Source organism: Argopecten irradians, chromosome 13 (assembly GCF_041381155.1).
Source record: "Argopecten irradians isolate NY chromosome 13, Ai_NY, whole genome shotgun sequence".
Classification (NCBI taxonomy): Eukaryota; Metazoa; Mollusca; class Bivalvia; order Pectinida; family Pectinidae; genus Argopecten; species Argopecten irradians.
Genome location: NC_091146.1, coordinates 33,306,730 through 33,325,788, shown reverse-complemented (window position 1 = coordinate 33,325,788; position 19,059 = coordinate 33,306,730). Strand labels below are relative to the sequence as shown.

The 19,059-nt window shown below is 37.2% G+C and overlaps 1 protein-coding gene across 1 annotated transcript in view; it reads right to left on the bottom strand.

Moving 5' to 3' along the window:
• Positions 1-248: 248 nt before the first annotated feature.
• Positions 249-19,059, bottom strand: part of LOC138306383 (zinc finger protein 234-like) — a 156,696-nt gene continuing 137,885 nt past the window's right edge. Inside the window, exons 2-3 of the mRNA XM_069246821.1 lie at positions 6,228-6,319; positions 249-2,587 (exon numbers count right to left, since the gene is read on the bottom strand). Of these exons, the coding sequence (XP_069102922.1) occupies positions 566-2,353 (1,788 nt within the window). The 5' untranslated portion in view covers positions 2,354-2,587; positions 6,228-6,319 and the 3' untranslated portion in view covers positions 249-565. The remainder of the gene's footprint in view (positions 2,588-6,227; positions 6,320-19,059) is intronic.

The following is a 19,059-nucleotide window of genomic DNA, read 5'->3' as shown; positions in this document are numbered from 1 at the left end:
CATGCATACCGGGCAAAGTCTCTACAGCATATGTGACACCTCGTGCCCTTTCAAAGACAATGGAGAGCTTTAAATTTCACCATCATATGATGGGAATTTCATATCAGTATGAGCTGACTTCTCTCTTGATGCGTTTTCAGATGTTTGTTTAACAGTTTTCTGACTGACTAAGCCCCTAACCACATACAGTATAGTCGAACAGTTTTGTATAACACTTCTCTGCTTGATGCGGTTTCAGATGTTTGTTGGAAGTTTTCTGACTGACAAATTATTAAGCCTCTAACCAGAAAGTTTAAATGTACGCTTTTGTATTTAAGACTTCGCTCCTTGATGTGTTTCAGATGTTTCTTGAAGTTTTCTGACAGACTAAGCCCTTTACCAGGCAGTTTAGATGTAACCTTTTGTATTTATAAGACTTCGCTCCTTGATGCGTTTTTAGACGTTTGTTGAAGTTTGCGTTTTCAGACGTTTGTTGAAGTTTGCGTTTTCAGACGTTTGTTGAAGTTTGCGTTTTTAGATGTTTGTTGAAGTTTGCGTTTTCAGACGTTTGTTGAATTTTGTTTTTTCAAATGTTTGTTGAAGTTTTCTGACTGACTAAGCCCCTAACCACAGACAATATAGTTGTACGTTTTTCCGCCATTGATGTTTTGAATCGCTTGTGTCCAGTTTCATTCTTATCAAATTCTTTGCCATATACCTTGCATATGTAGGCGTTTCGTTCGTGCGTCTTGGTGTGCTTGTAAAGCGAACTTGCCTGAGTAAAGGCCCTTCCACAGTCATCACATATGTATGGTTTCTCTCCGGTGTGTGCTCTTACGTGTTTCTGTAGAATATCATTCCTGCCAAATCCTTTTCCACATACGCCGCATGTGTAAGGTTTTTCTCCTGTATGTGTCCTCATGTGCATATGTAGGGTACTACCCTGACCAAACCCCTTACCACAGACCTCACATTTGTACGGTTTCTCTCCTGTATGTATTCTTGTGTGCACTTGTAGGGGCCCAAGCTGAGTGAATCTCTTTTCACAAAATTCACATTTGAATGGCTTTTCTCCTGTATGTACCCTCTTGTGCTTATATAGTGTACTTGACTCGCTAAATCCCTTGTCACAGACATCACATTTGTACGGTTTCTCACCCGTGTGTGTTCTGAAATGTCTCTTTAGCAATTGCGCTGTATCAAATTCCTTATCACATACACCACACTCGTACGACTTCTCTCCTGTATGCATCCTGAGGTGTCGATTCATGAGACCTGGCCTGCCCAACACCTTACCACAGATATCACACGTGTAAGACGTCTCTTCTTGGTGCGTTTTTAGATGTGCATTTAAGTAATCAGCCTGATCGTACCTCTTACCACAGACTTCACATTTGTATTGCTTCTCTTTTGCATGTACCTTGAGATGTTTCCGTAGATAGCTTGTGTCGCTGAAGCCCTTACCACAGATATCACATTCGAATGGTCTCTCCCCTGTATGTGCTCGTATATGCCTCTGGTGTAGGTTCTTTCTGCTAAACCCTTTTCCACAAATGTCACACGTGTAAGGTTTCTCTCCTGTATGTGTCCTCATGTGTGTCTGTAGGGCACTTGCCTGGCTAAATCCCTTCTCACAGAAATCGCATTTGTGTGGTTTATCCATTGTATGAATGCTGTTGTGCCTCTTAAGACTCACCGCCGTACTAAAGCCTTTACCACAGACATCACATTTGAACGGTTTATCTCCTACATGTGCCATCATATCCATCATGTGTGCCTGTAAGGTTTGGTCTCCATTAAATCCCTCACCACCCACATCACATTCATTTGGCTTCTCTCCTGTATGAGCGTGTAGCATTTGGTCTCTATTAAAACCCCCACTACGCACATCACATTCATTTGACTTCTCTCCTGCATGCACCTGTAGCGTTTGGTCTTCATTAAATCCTTCACCACGAACATCACAATCGGTTGGCTTCTCTCCTCTATGTGCCTGAAGCGATTGGTCTTCGTTAAATCCCTCACCACGCAAATCACCTTGGTTGATCTTCTCTCCTGCATGCACTTGAAGCGTTTCGTCTTCGTTAAATCCCTCACCACGCACATCACATTTGTTTGGTTTCACTCCTGAATGTGCACGTGCCATCATATCCATGATGTGTGCATGTATTGTTTGGTCTACGATAAATCCCTCACCATGCACATCGCATTCGTTTGGCTTCTCTCCTGTATGTGTCATGCCGTGTGCCTGTAGCGTTTGGTCTTTGGTATCACACACATCATTTGACTTCTCTTCAGTACGCATTATTATAGAACCACTTTGATTGGTTAATCTATCCATTGTCGGTGTATCACTTTGCAAAGATTTCTCCATGGAGATTTTTTATGACTTGTCTGTAGTCAAATGTTTCGTCGAATCTCCTTTTGGAGAATTTTTACTTTAATCAATATAGCTGATATTAAGTATGCTGTATCGACATCAATCAATATTTTCCAATAACAGTAGCGCTGTTGGGAAGTTGGGAATTCTCTCTTCGTTACCTTCAAATGATTTATATCCTTTTGATGGGTTATCTCCTCCTTTGAAGTTTTCCGTTGTAATTTATATCTGAAATATAAAAAAAATGTGTTAAATTACAATGTATGGACTGAAACATCAGCATGGGAAAGCAAGCAATGCAATACTGTCATCCTCGGCGCTCCATGGATTACTATCACTGATGTTATATCCATGTATCCCTGGACTATTTTATAGTAAAACTGGAAGCAGCCTAGGAGAAAAAACTGGCCTATCACAATCCTTTGGAGATTACAGAGAGAGCGCATGACTTCAAAGCCACACAGTCAATCACAGTGTACCGTTATTTGATTTGCTGTACATGTACATCAAAGGACCAAATTCATGTCTTATGTTGCTTTCAGTGTAGTTCAGAAGTGGATGTGGCATCAGTGATATATATATATGATACATGTAGTAACCCCTGGAGTATCAAGGATGCAATCATGTAAACCAATTTAATTCTTTACTTCAAGACTTTTTTTCCGTGAATTTGGAGAATTTTTTTTTAATCTGTATCTGTGCTAAGAACATTTTATGACAATTTAAATCCCATTCTTGATTCCCAAAATCAAATATCAGGAAAAATAAAGCTGCTTTTTCAACATGTTCTTACAATTTACTAAAAATAAATTAAATGTTATTTTTATCATGCGAGTGGTATTATGTTTCCTGTTGTCGTCCTAATTACGCGCACACATTAGTTGATTATCACTGCACCACATGGTAAGACATTGAAATTAATCTTCACTTTTAACATAGATTACCCATAATGACTTCAATTGTTTAGTTTATATCCTTTGGACGGCCGTAACGTAGTTATGCGTAATTATTCATTTGCCCCATTTCATGCACCCTTCTGGAGCCCCACTGAGACCGTTGAAAACTAAATACTAGTTTTTTGAAAAGGAGATGTTCATCCCTATATAGCATGTCAATATCGATTCGGTCATTGCATTAGTGACGTCACAAATCACCTCTGAACATGCCCAAATAAGTCAAAAATTGAGGTCTGAAATCCGGATTTTAGTGTGTGCCTGGAAACCTGTCGTTGTGAGCTTAATGATCAAGATACAGACATGCAGATGGTCTTAAACGATAGAAGAGATATCAAAGTAATAGAAAATAGAGAGAAAGGGAAAAGGAAGGGTAAAATAGCACCGATTTAAAAAAAAAAAAAAGTCCCACGCGCAGGTTTCTGCCTCCCATGACCCGTGCGTGGTGACCTTTAGGGGACTTCCGGTGACTGTTTTTGCTTGTTTGTAGTGTGTACTGTTTGTTATCATCGTGAAAATGGCATCAAACCGAAATCTAGATGCAAACTGCTTTCATAGATGGCATTTGTAATAACCTACTATCAAAATTGAGTCAAGTTCGAATCCTGCCGGCCGTCGAAAGAATATGTGACATATTTCATTATATTGATATAGTGCAGATAAATTATTACATACGGTCAGACCATGAAGCTAAATGGTGGTCAACAATTTCAGTCCATATTTTAATTGTGATTAGTAGTTCTATGTGATTTCTGAGATGTTTCCACCTTAAACAAAGCCTATAGCTAAAAACAAGTATTTTACAATGTATAATTTGTGTTGTAACTAACGTTTAAAAGGCATCTGAAGCTGTTTGGATGATTTTCACAGCTTAAATCATTAAACTTTGTGGTTTTTATATAGATCAATGAGAAAAAAAAAATAACATGTAAAAAAATTCGCCCAGTTACGGCACATATCTATGTTATTACTTTAACCCGTCATCCGACCAACCACTACTTTATGCTGGAAACTGATCTAGACAGATAGAATGGATCAATGGCGGCAGTCAAACCAACATTGATAAAACTCCCCAGTGATTTGAGGGTGGGAATTAAGGAAAAGAGTACAAGTGAGAGTGTAGAACCAACAGAGGCAATAGACAGGATCGATCAAATATTTTCTGTGGTTCATGAATTGACGTTGCCAAGAAGGCAAATGCAGGATATAAAACGGACCCACTAGAATCAAATTCTTTGTGGACGATGTGATTATTTAGAATTCTTTGAAAAAAATAATGGTGTCAAGGCCTAATTTCCAGAACATTGAGTAACATTATGGAATTCCTTCACTTAAAATTCTCCATATAGAAAAGCATTACAGAAAATCTTAAGTTAAAAGGCATTACTCAAAATCTGTACTGTAATGCTTTCCTATGGAGAATTTTAAGTTAAGGCCAAAAGGGATTCTTTAAGTTTAAGGAATGTTTATGAAACTGGACCCAAATTACAATACAGAGATAATTATATAATAAAACAAGTCAATAAGACAGGAATAATGAAACAAGCAGCCTTTTGAGTTAAACCATTGGGAGAGACTTTATACATATATGTATGACTAAAAAATTGAAAACAGATTTAATACAGACAGACCTAAGGTTTGCTTTTATTAGTTTAATGTCCTATTAACAGCCAGGGTCATTTAAGGACATGCCAGGTGCGTTGGTGGATGACAGCTGGAGCACACAGAGAAAAACCACAGACCAGCGGTGAGTACCTGGAACTGCCTCACATGGGATTCGAACCCACATCCCGTTTAAAGATTTTAGCCTATTTGACCCCGTGACCTTGAATGAATATCAAGGTCATTCATTTGAACAAACATGGTAGGCCTTCATCCCAGCATGTCACATGTTAACAGGTCCAATATCAGGTCTCTAGCTAGGCCTCCTAGTTATTCACAAGAAGTTGTTTAAAGATAGCCTATTTGACCCCTGTGACCTTGAATGAAGGTCAAGGTCATTCATTTGAACAAAATTGGTAACTCTTCATCTCAGCATGCTGCAGGCCCAATATGAGTATCCTGGGCCTTTTGGTTCTTGAGAAGAAGTTGTTTCAAGATTTCAGACTATTTGACCTCTGTGACCTTGAATGAAGATCAAGGTCATTAATTTGAACAACCATGGTAGCCCTTCATCCAAGCATGTCACAGGTCCAATATCAGGTCTTTAGGCCTCCTAGTTATTCACAAGAAGTTGTTTAAAGATTTTAGCCTATTTTACCCCGTGACCTTAAATGAAGGTCAAGGTCATTCACTTGAACAAACTTGGTAGTCCTTCATCCCAGCATGCTACAGGCCAAATATCAGTACCCTGGGCCTTCTGGGTCTTGAGAAGAAGTCGTTTAATGATTTTAGCCTTTTTGACATCTGTGACCTTGAATGAAGGTCAAGGTCATTCATTTGAACAAACTTGGTAGCCCTTCATGCTACAGGCCAAATATCAGTACCCTGGGCCTTTCGGTTATTGAGAAGAAGTCATTTGAATGAAAAGTTTAGGCACGGTGGACGGCAGATGACGGACGCCACACGGCGCACGACGACGGACGGTGCATGATGACAATAGGTCATCCTGACCCTTCGGGTCAGATGACCTTAAAATGCCAATAAATGAACTGTTCCGTCACGCGGAACAAAGAACTGTAAAAATCGACTGCTTAAATGTGCTGTTGGACAGGAGTGATATCACACCTACATTTGTGACTTCAATGCATTGTTTTGAGTCAATGAGTATAACAAAACAGTTATCGACTGGGTTTTTGGGCAACAGTTTGTCTTTGGGTCCAACAAATCATCTGTTGCCCTCAATCCCAGTCCATAACTGCATAATGTCGAATATTCTGAAATATGAATAAGGAATCATCTGCCACTGATCATACCTTGACTAATTGTGATATGGTTAAATCAGTCCGTCAAGGAAACTCAAGCTTGTTGTTAATACAGGTGAAGCCACTAACCAGTGCCATTCAGTCTGAAACAGAAATAAAACAATATTTAAGAACAATTGCTTGGGGTCATACAATGATATTCTGTATTTGCACATTACAGAGTTATTTACCCTTGCAGGTAGGTATTGATTGTGACGGCATGTGTTTGCGTGCGTAAACGTCATATTTTTCGAAGAAAAAGAAGTGAATTGCATCCATAAAATGATAATGTCACAATGCATACCAGCTACTAGCAAGGGAGCTAACTCTGTAATATGGAAAGAAGGAATAAATCATGAAGGATAAACAAAACAAGGGTTTTTCAGAGTTCTATATGAAATATTTAAAAGGCTGTATATGTACAAGTTTACAGAATGATGATTGAAGAACAAATTAAATATTTGTGTGTTTTGTATACAACAGATTTTGTTTTCATGTACTCTATGAAAACAGCTAGTAGCGATTTAAAGGATTAACCTCTATTTCCCCTATTGGGCCCCGCCCCTCCTGCCCCCGGGGACCAGAGCCAAAATTTATACAAGTTCAGTTTCCCTTCCCCCAAGGATGTTTGTGGCCAAATTTGGTTACAATTCATGTAGAACTCTACGACTAGTAGCGATTTAAAGGATTAATCTCTATTTCCCCTATTGGGCCCCGCCCCTCCTGCCCCCGGGGGACCAGAGCTAAAATTTATACAAGTTCTGTTTCCCATCCCCCAAGGATGTTTGTGGCCAAATTTGGTTACATTCCATTAAAAACTCTATGACTAGTAGCAATTTAAAGAATTTACCTCTATTTCCCCTATTGGGCCCGGCCCCTCCTGCCCCCGGGGGACAGAGCCAAAATTTATACAAGTTCTGTTCCCCCTCCACCAAGGATGTTTGTGGCCAAATTTGGTTACAATCCATACAGAACTTTAGGACAAGTAGCGATTTATAGGATTTACCTCTATTTCCCCTATTGGGCCCCGCCCCTCCTGCCCCCGGGGGGGTCAGAGCCAAAATTTATACAAGTTCTGTTCCCCTTCCCCCAAGGATGTTTGTGGCCAAATCTAGTTACAATCCATGCAGAACTCTATGACTAGTAGCGATTTAAAGGAAATGTTGACGGACAGACGGACGACGGACGGACGGAAGGACGGACGACGGACGCCGCGCCATGACATAAGCTCACCAGCCCTTTGGGCCAGGTGAGCTAATAACCTACTATCAAAATTGAGTCAAGTTCGAATCCTGCCGGCCGTCGAAAGGATATGTGACATATTTCATTATATTGAATATAGTGCAGATAAATTATTACATACGGTCAGACCATGAAGCCAAATGGTGGTCAACAATATAAGTCCATATCTTAATTGTGATTAGTAGTTCTATGTGATTTCTGAGATGTTTCCACCTTAAACAAAGCCTATAGCTAAAAAGAAGTATTTTACAATGTATAATTTGTGTTGTAACTAACGTTTATAAGGCATCTGAAGCTGTTTGGAAGATTTTCACAGCTTTAATCATTAAACTTTGTGGTTTTTATATAGATCAATGAGAAAAAAAATAACATGTGAAAAAATTTCGCCCAGTTACGGCACATATCTATGTTATTACTTTAACCCGTCATCCGACCAACCACTACTTTATGCTGGAAACTGATCTAGACAGATAGAATGGATCAATGGCGGCAGCCAAACCAACATTGATAAAACTCCCCAGTGATTTGAGGATGGGAATTAAGGAAAAGAATACAAGTGAGAGTGCAGAACCAACAGAGGCAATAGACAGGATCAATCAAATATTTTCTGAGGTTCATGAATTGACGTTGCCAAGAAGGCGAATGCAGGATATAAAACGGACCCACTAGAATCAAATACTTTGTGGACGATGTGATTATTTAGAATTCTTTGAAAAAAATAATGGTGTCAAGGCCTAATTTCCAGAACATTGAGTAACATTATGGAATTCCTTCACTTAAAATTCTCCATATAGAAAAGCATTAAAGAAAATCTTAAGTTAAAGGCCATTTCTCAAAATTTTGTACATGTACTGTAATGCTTTCCTATGGAGAATTTTAAGTTAAGGCCAAAAGGGATTCTTTAAGTTTAAGGAATGTTCATGAAACTGGGCCCAAATTACAATACAGAGATATATCATAATTATATAATAAAACAAGTCAATAAGACAGGAATAATGAAACAAGCAGCCTTTTGAGTTAAACCATTGGGAGAGACTTTATACATATATGTATGACTAAAAAATTGAAAACAGATTTAATACAGACAGACCTAAGGTTTGCTTTTATTAGTTTAATGTCCTATTAACAGCCAGGGTCATTTAAGGACATGCCAGGTGTGTTGGTGGATGACAGCTGGAGCACACAGAGAAAAACCACAGACCAGCGGTCAGTACCTGGAACTGCCTCACATGGGATTCGAACCCACATCCCGTTTAAAGATTTTATCCTATTTGACCCCTGTGACCTTGAATGAATATCAAGGTCATTCATTTGAACAAACATGGTAGCCCTTCATCCCAGCATGTCACTGGTCCAATATCAGGTCTCTAGGCCCCTAGTTATTCACAAGAAGTTGTTTAAAGATAGCCTATTTGACCCCTGTGACCTTGAATGAAGGTCAAGGTCATTCATTTGAACAAAATTGGTAACTCTTCATCTCAGCATGTTGCAGGCCCAATATGAGTATACTGGGCCTTTTGGTTCTTGAGAAGAAGTTGTTTCAAGATTTCAGACTATTTGACCTCTGTGACCTTCAATGAAGATCAAGGTCATTAATTTGAACAAACTTAGTAGCTCTTTATCCAAGCATGTTATGGGTCCAACATCAGGTCTCTAGGCTTCTTAGTTATTCACAAGAACTTGTTTAAAGGATTTTTAGCCTATTTTACCCCTGTGACCTTAAATGAAGGTCAAGGTCATTCACTTGAACAAACTTGGTAGTCCTTCATCCCAGCATGCTACAGGCCAAATATCAGTACCCTGGGCCTTCTGGGTCTTGAGAAGAAGTCGTTTAATGATTTTAGCCTTTTTGACATCTGTGACCTTGAATGAAGGTCAAGGTCATTCATTTGAACAAACTTGGTAGCCCTTCATGCTACAGGCCAAAGATCAGTACCCTGGGCCTTTCGGTTATTGAGAAGAAGCTTAAGTCATTTGAATGAAAAGTTTTAGGCACGGTGGACGGCGGACGACGGACGCCACACGGCGCACGACGACGGACGGTGCATGATGACAATAGGTCATCCTGCATTTTCCAAGTATAGTTCATTAAACGAATTGTTAAAATAAGCGTAGAAATGCGCGATAATGAAAATTTATATTTGTGTCATTTTTGTGGTCTAATGTATAATGATCTCATATTGCACAGTGTACTTGAATGTAGCCACACTGAGAACTTGCGAGACCAATTGTGGTGTATTATCAGTACTGTGATTTTTTTATCTTTGTTTTTTATCTCAATTCAATGTCAAAATATCATCTACTGCATGTTCTTCTTGGTGGACTATTTAACTATCATTTATCTCAAAATGAAATGGAAGACTTCAGACTAAATTCAATTATTATTGTTAACAAAATGTTCGTACAAAGTGGTATCCACTAACTGACCTGCCATTCAGTTTCTTTTTATTTTTTTTAGGCAAAAATTTGAATTGTATTAACTTCAATTGCTTGGGGTCATACAATGCTTAATCTGTATTTGCACACTCCAGAGTATTTGCCCTTGCATTAGGTATTGATTTTGTGAGCCATGTGTTTATAGACTTTTGTATACGTCATATTTCTCGATTACAAAGACTGTAATGTATCATAAAATGATAATGTCTACATATGTTTTGTAGCTACCATTTATTATAAGCAGCTAACTCCGTAATATTAGATAAAGGCAAATCATGAAGGATAAACGAATATCTAATGGTTTTTTCAGGGTTCTATTGATAGATATTTAAATGTGTGTAACTTGTGTATGTTAGAATGTTTACAGATTTATGTATTGTAAACTCTTCAATATTGGAGGAAATAAAGGAAATAATAATAATTACTGAAATAAGTACATTTATCAAACCAATAAATCTGGTAAAAATCTGAGTGCCATTTTCGTTTAATACATGTAGGTAATCAATATACACATACTAATTACTGAAATTATCAATTTCATCAATGTCTCTTTAAAAGAAAAGAAAATGAGTTAATTAATATCCATTTAATAACAACAGAAATATTGCGAGACTAACATAGCTGCTTGCATGTGTGTATCACATTGCTTTGCCGACTTTTGACTTATAAATCAGGGCCAGATACTTTTGTCAAATAAAAAGTCATAAATTTACCTTTTACAACAATCCTTTGATGTTATGGAACATTGTTGCAAATATGTTGTGTATCTTTGTTTAAACACGCCTTGAACAGATTCACTACGGTAACACAGTAATGAGGTTTAAAGGGAGGCAACTCGAGCTTTCAAATCTCTAGATGGAAGAGAGCGTAGTAATTTCATCAGATATAGTTCGTTTTACTACTGTATGTTTTCAGAAAAAAAAAAGAAAAATGGAATTGATGTTGACTAGAGGTTGACACCACATGCATAATTTCTATATGTATTTGTTTGAATTGATCTTAAGTTAAATAATTAAAAGGTAGCTATAAATAATTAATTCCTGCAATGAAAGGCCTAATAGCAATGACGTTTAAAGTGAGGCAACTTGAGATTTCACATATCTAGATGGAAGAGAGCGTACAGCTGTAGTAATTTAAACAGATATAGTTCGCAACGTCAACCAAATAAAAGACTTTTGCAAACACATTTAAATATTATTTTTTGTATAAATCATCAAAACAAACATAATTATCATCATTTATAGCATCAATTTTGTACCATTCACCTAGATAGATTAACTAAGAAAATCTACTGCGGAGGAATAAATTAAGAAGGCGTTGTGTGTGATTTTCGGGAATACACAAGATCTTAACCATCGTAAACGACTAATACTATCCAATATAGCAAAACTGTGCAGTTTAAGTGAACTTTTTAACAAACGCACGTAAGATACCCGGGTATTTTAGGCAAGGGAATCTAGCCGTATAGAAAGTAAACATCGGAAAACATCACTGATTGCGTAATTGTACACATTGATTATCGTTGTGACAATTATTATACATGTGTGTTTTATTATTTTATACCTTCAATTAGGGTGTGAAAGTAACAAAACAGCATTTAATTTTCATCGCGGATTCTTATTGTTGTTTTGATGTGCTCAGGCTTGGTTAGCGTACCTATGATTGCTGTTTCACAGCATCAATTAGAAGCTCAAATTTTTCAATGGTGGTAATGGTGTACATGTAAAGTAAGTAACTTTTGTAACTGAAGAAAAATACTAAATCGTCTGCTCCTGTTTTTGATAGAAAAAAAAAACCATTTGTCAGCGGTGGAGCATCTTTAACTGAAGGCATATTTTTCAGGAGAAAAACACTGACTAGTCACAGGCCTTTAAAATCTTCCTTTGAAGATTGTGTAGAGAGAGACCCAAGTTAAAAGCCACAGGTCAACCATACAACTTCAAAGCAATACAACCATGGCCACCACAGTGTAAATAATGAATATCTATTCTTTTGATGTAGAACATCAAAGGACCGACTTATCTAGGTCTGACTGTGCTTCATCTGTGTACACATGTACACGAGCCTTCAGTTTTACTATACCACAGTGTGATAGTAACCCCTGGGGTATATCAGGCTGATAAACACATATACACTGTGACAGTATTTAACCCAATAAGCACCCAGCTGCTGGGCACTTCAATAATCAAAGGAAAGTAAGAGCCGCTTAATGCACCAGATGTTGACTACATTACCAAATCAAAGTGCCAAGGCCACTCATAGATGCTGTGAATGAAGGACTCAAACAAAGGAATAAAGAAATTGGTTTTTCATTTAAATATAGAGTTAAGTAAACTATTCATAAGTGTGCAGTGTTGAATTTCGGAGTTTAACAAAAAATATTTACGATATACCGTATTTATTTTATGATATTTGAAGTTTTTCAAGAACAATAAGTTGAATAACTTATTATCCTGAAATAACTGTAATAAATTTTATTTCTAAATTATTTTTGAAATAACGATTTCAACACCAATGAAACCGTTCAGAATCTGAGTATCATTTTTCTATAATTCTTTATTAATTGCTAAATGATCAATTTCATCAATGTCTCTTCAAAGACAAAAAAAAATAAGTAAACATTTTCGTATCTTAAAGGGCCACTACCTTTCCGAAACGGCTTTTATTTTTTAAAATAGGAATGTAAAACGAGATCAATAATTTTGTAGAGTCGCAGAAGTCGATAGATATTTTCTTTTGTTATTAATGTTTTTAAGAAACCTTTAAATTTTGCTCCGGGAAGGTAGTGGGCCTTTAATATCCACTTAACATTGAAGAATATTTTCGGAAAAATATAACATTAGAAATATTACCTTTTCCGGATATGTTTTGGTTTCCTTTTTAGAAAACTAACATGGGTTGCTTTGACGACTTTTGACTAATAAATCATGGCCAGATTCTTTTGCCAAATAAAAGGTACATTAGTTCATTACGTATATCACTCGGATTTCTTTTAAATTCACAAGAACGCTAGCCGTTAACATCAAGAAAACTTCATGTAATGTATCGGACTTTAGCAAGTCTTCGTAAGCCTAACAGTAACTGGTTCACAGGGACCTGGCACGAAAATTTTTAAACAATAATATACATATATATATTATAGTACACTATACTATTGGTTAAAAATTTTCGTGCCAGGTCCCTGTGAACTGCATGGTTGGCGAGATATTATCGTGCAGAACATTTATCGTGAGTTTTGCTTTGCCGACTTTTGACTTATAATAAAATATGGCCATATACGTTTGTCAAGTAAAGGGTATATTATTTGGTTACTTATAACAGTCAAATTTCTTTTGAATTCATAAGAACGCTATCATCAAGAAAACTTCCTGCAATACATCGGACTTTAGCAAGTCTTCATAAGGCTACCGTACATTACACGGCAATATAAGTTCATTTGTCAATTTAAGTTGTTCGTACATAAATAGATCTATATTATCATTATATTTTGTAAGTTTATGTTGATAGATTTGGTACTTTTTCCCTTCCAATATACCGCAGTTGTCGATAAACAAAAGACAGAACTCCCAGTGACAGATCAAGGGAGGAGGCACGTACTCAAAACTATTAACTTTTACTGCGCAATAATATCTCAGATATAGTTCGTCAATACAACCAACACAAAAAAATTTATAAGCGTTATAAGAACTTTCTTTTGCAGTTACCTTCCTAACATTTGACTACAATAATCGATCATTAGCATGAATTACGTAAAATTTAAACAAACATACACAATCTATAATCCACCGAAAGTCTGTCGCGGAGGAAGACAGCGAAGAAGGCTTTGTTCGTGATTTTCGGAACACCAGTGTTCTCGGAGTAATACAAATATCATAGAGTCCCAACTGAACACTTAAAACACTCCATCCATGGTGTATACGTATGTACAGATTCTATGTCTGTTGTTTTGAATATTGGGGTTTGATTTTTTTTCATACCATTAAGTATTACATGAAATGAGCAAAACAACTTTTAATTTTCATCGCGGAGTGGTTTCATTGTTTTGATGTGCACAGGCTCTCCGAGCGTACCTAAGAATGCTGTTTCACAGCATCAAAAACCGTAACTTCGCGACAAAAACCTGGCATACATTGCAAAAAGAGGATTCTTAATTAAGGTACGTTGATTGAACGAGCGGACACTCAATATTTTCGTCAAATTTGGTCTAATTTCAAAGTGAATTGGAGCGTACCCTTAACTTCCGGTTCATGGGGTGTCTTACCTTGTTCATATAGTAGGGGTAGGACATTGTATTTTTCCAAAACCAGATGCAGACGCCTGTGGATAGCAGTGACAGTCTTGCCTCGGCATGTTCTGTAAGCGTATCGCACGTCTTACCACACCTGACCCAGGTTCTGGCAAGGGGTTTCGGGCCTTATTGGCATAAATACCACACGCAAGAAATAAAGAACTCACGTGAACGTTTCTGTAAGTTTATTAATTCTTTTATAGGTGAAAGGTGATATACATTGTACACACACGTGCACGCCGCCCTCTTACCTAGGCCGCCGCTAGGACACTTACAATTAGAAAGGGACAGCGCCCGGCTTCTTCCCAACAATGCACGCACATATTACTCACACAAGGAGGACATGACAGTGACACAGTTTAACATGGACTCACAATTTAAGTTCAGCACAACAAGCAACCCTCACACAGAGACTACATACAAAGACATCTACTGGACAGCCCCCAGCTCAACGAAGCTACTCTAGACTGCCCAGCGGTCACACGTGCGCCGGTGGTATAGGAGATTTCAGAAAAGATGGCGTGACGTCACAGAAAGTTTACATCCGAGTCCTCAAAGGTACAAACACAGTATGGCGACTAATAAAAACAATAAAAGAAACGTACATCCCTGCTTCATAATCGATACTTTGACAAAAGTTTACACTTTCATACTTGCAAATTCTGATTTTGAAATGTTTTCTTATTGTTTCACAGGTTACGGATGTTGAATTTTTTATATTTTCATTTGTTTATTGCTAAATATACATGTACTTGTGTAGATTTAGTGTCGAAGCGCTGCCGGGCCATCACGTGCACACGTATCCGATTTTGTTCATACGTAGAAATTCAGGTTGTGAAAAAAGTTGTTATGAATAGATGATTTATTTCAATGTATCATGTTTCTGTTATACATGAAAAAGCTGTTCACAACACGATATGATATAAACGAAACGTGAACCACCTGACCAGACTACGGCCGCTCGTGAATGGCTTCGTCGCTGGTAGATCACCGCAGGCCGCAGCATTGTTGAGGAAATAAATCATACTAATAATTACCAACACTTTTATCTAAAAATTGCTTGCTTAAGATATGTATTTCGTTATTTAATATGTACGTGTTGTTTTAATGGAATGCTCTTGCATCGTAACAAAATTACGAATAGTAATTAAACTACTGTGTTATACATTTGTACGTACACGAATGGCTGCCGATCTCGAAAAATAAAATGGTGAAATCGTTCAGTTTTCATGCTGCAGATTTCATTTTTATTAATTCATTTTCAGCCGCTTTTATGCCATAGACTGCTGTGTGAAGTCTCAAATTGAAGTGATATTACTTTTAGATAATTTGAATATATATTAGGTAGACTTCATTTAAATTGATATATTTACATATGTCCCTATATAGTCAACGGGAGGGGAGTTGCGTTCAAATTAGCGTAAACGCAATGACGTATGAATAAAAAATCAGTGCAGGTTCGGACTACTTCTAGTTCACGCTTCGATAAGATTTTGCGTCATAAGTTGACGGATTTTAAAATAACAATAAAGAGTTTTTATTACATCCAATTAGATATGTATTTGACATCAAAACAAAATATGTGTTCAAGCATTGTAACGGTAATAAACTACAAAATGAATCGCTGGTCAGGGCTACAACCGGGGACTTTCCTAAGGAATGTTCGGGGAATCCCATAGTTACGTCAGTTGTACATGTGTATACAGAACATCTTATTGTCGGTGAACAATTCTGGGAGCGTCTAAGCGAACAATAGGTTAACAGATCATATACAGGTTTCCAGAAAAAAAAAAAACATTACAGGTTGCCTATCCGAAACAGTATCATCAGCTTAAATGGGGGCGTCTTGGCATTCAAAATAGGCCTACACACACGCAAACACTTGTCTATCCTCCGTACAATAAAATAAAAGTCATGACTATGAAAAATTTAGTCTAAATCGCGTTCTTAGACCGATACATACATGACAAACATTCAGCAGCTCAACGGTCATACCATCAAAAGGCTAAATCACAGTCACTTTCTTCGGTTGAAAATCAAATATGGCGGCTCGCTCCACTTCGGACCGCATCCCTACCCTGACAACGATACATACAGGTAGTCGTTCCGCCTTGGTTATCTCAATTTTTATTCGAAATGGACATTATTGATATATTATCAAATTGAAAAAAAATATATGTTGAAAATAATTGAAAAGTGTCATTGTTGTATTTCAAACCAAACTGCAGCTATAACATTCAACAGTCGGAACTATATCTTCGGTCATCCTGACTACCGTAGTTACCCAACTTAGCAACCATCACCGTTTTAAATTTTACGTAAAAGTAAATTTATTTATGTAAATATATAGATTGAACAGTGTTTTGATTGCGTTAAAGGTGGTATGAACGCAATGGGATACAGACATATTCTACATGTAGCGCTAACGCGCTACATTGAATATGTCTGTATCCCATTGCGTTCATACCACCTTTAACGCAATCAAAACACTGTTCAATCTCTATATAAATTACAGATCGTAGTACTGTAAATGCCGACCAGGATGCATATTGCGCACGGCTTCGAGAATCCTAAATACACAAAGTTTTGTTTAAAAATATGATAAAAAGAACCTACAAACTGACTCATTTGTATGTTATAAACTAAATCCCAAAATTAATGACAAAAAAATAACCAGAATACGTGATTTTATGACACTGAAAATGGACGAAATTCGGGTTCTCGGCTGTACTGTAATGGCTGCCGTGGGCTTGAGGTAATCTACGAAAGCAAATGTATAATTTGCACTAATCACACATCGTAAGGTGTTTTATCAAGTAACACTTCGAAAACAGTAATTGCTTATAATCATATTTTGGGGGACTTTGAATTTAATTTGTAGTTTCAAGTTGATATTTGCAATATATCTGTCAATGTTTATACGTAATGGCGACCGTGTTTTCTCGTAGCGGTCGGAAATGGAGTATAAACAGAGTAAAATATATGATTACCATATGTTTAAATTTGTATATTATTGTAAAATAGTTTTATTTACAACTATTGAAATTAAAATAACGCAATAGTTCTCGGATTGCCGTACTATTTATTACAATAAAATGTAAACAAACATCGCAAGCGGCTGTGTTCCCACAATGTTTATGTGTACAGATATAGGAGTTGTACCTTTGAGCGCCCGGATGTACCTTTGTGTGACGTCATCGCCATCTTTTGTGAAAACTCCTATATTGACCCAGCTGGGCCAATCACCGACGCCGACAGATAGACACACCCACCCTCACTTACATCCAATCACACGACAGCTAACGCACGACGGAAATACACACATACAACATGGTGGACATAGTACGACAACATATAATCATTATATTTACAGGTAAAACATTCTCACTCCTAACTCACAATCGTTCCAATACAGCACACATACACACACTAGCTCCATCACATACTCTCGCGCATCCAGTAGGCCCACATCATGCATTCCATAGCGAAATTCCACAGTTCAGTAAAAAAAATAACAACAACAATCGAAGTGCGATGGACTGTTTATACATATCATATCATCTAAAACACTTCATGTTACTTACATACGCTCGCTAGCTTAGTACATCAAACATATATCTAGTAATTATATAAGTCTGTCGCTGTATGTGCCGCTGGCATATGTGTTGAAATTTAACTCACCACGTGCAATAGAATCCGGGCAAGATCCGCTTGTGACGTGGCTTCTGTTTCTTCTATTGCTACATACCATCTCTGAATTTCATTCCCTAGATATATCATAGGGTGCTACCGATTCCATTCTAATTTCCTCGTCTTTGTTGCCGATACAGATTCATTTTTCTTTTCTCGCACGCTTTCGTTCAGTCATTTTGTTTACTTTTAGTGCGTAACAATACGCATGCGCGAAACTTCGACAACACAATCTATCGCAGCTTCATTTGCATAATATTCTGTCTGGCTGACAATCGTAATAAATCAAGGATTTCCTTCAATTTTTGTATTCAAGACACATTTATTCAATCTCATACACATATCGAGATTAAATTGAGGTATTTTTAATATGTTTTTTTTTTCATCTTTTCTTCCGTCTATCGGATTTTAAAATATATATATATATTTGTTAGGTTGGGCGAAACCTACCTTTAATACATTTATTTTAAAAAATGTTTCGTACAACATCATTCATTTAATTTTAGTCTTTGCAATATTGATATATTTGATAAACATCTTCAAACTTTAGTTGATACATATCTACATGTATTGTAAACTTTAAAAATATTCCAGTTAAAATCGATTTATATCAATAATTAAAACAAATCCTATAAATATTAATACTATTTAACATACATGCATGTTAACACAATCGGCTGAGGGATACATCGTTCATGTACCCTGTAGATATTCTACCTAGGTTATATGCTTTACAATCAGGTTATCACATTCTTTTCTATATTAGACCTGTTGGACTAGTATGTATACCAGAGCCACTATGTTAGTTACAATCGATGGCTAGAGGGCAGAATTAATGTCAGTGTGGCGAAATACACATACAATAGCCCAGTAGGCACACGATGTCGCTACATTATTGTGAGCACGTCGCACTGCAACGTTGTACTTTGGTCGTCAGATGGTTGTCAGTGAAAGTTTTCCTGACGTCATTTCCGACATTGTCACAACGTAAACTGACATTACCACAACGTATCACGATACCATAACGTATCCTGACATTACCACAACGTATCCTGACATTACCCCAACATATCCTGACATTACCACAACGTATCCTGACATTACCCCAACGTATCCTGACATTACCCCAACGTATCCTGACATTACCCCAACGTATCCTGACATTACCCCAACGTATCCTGACATTAC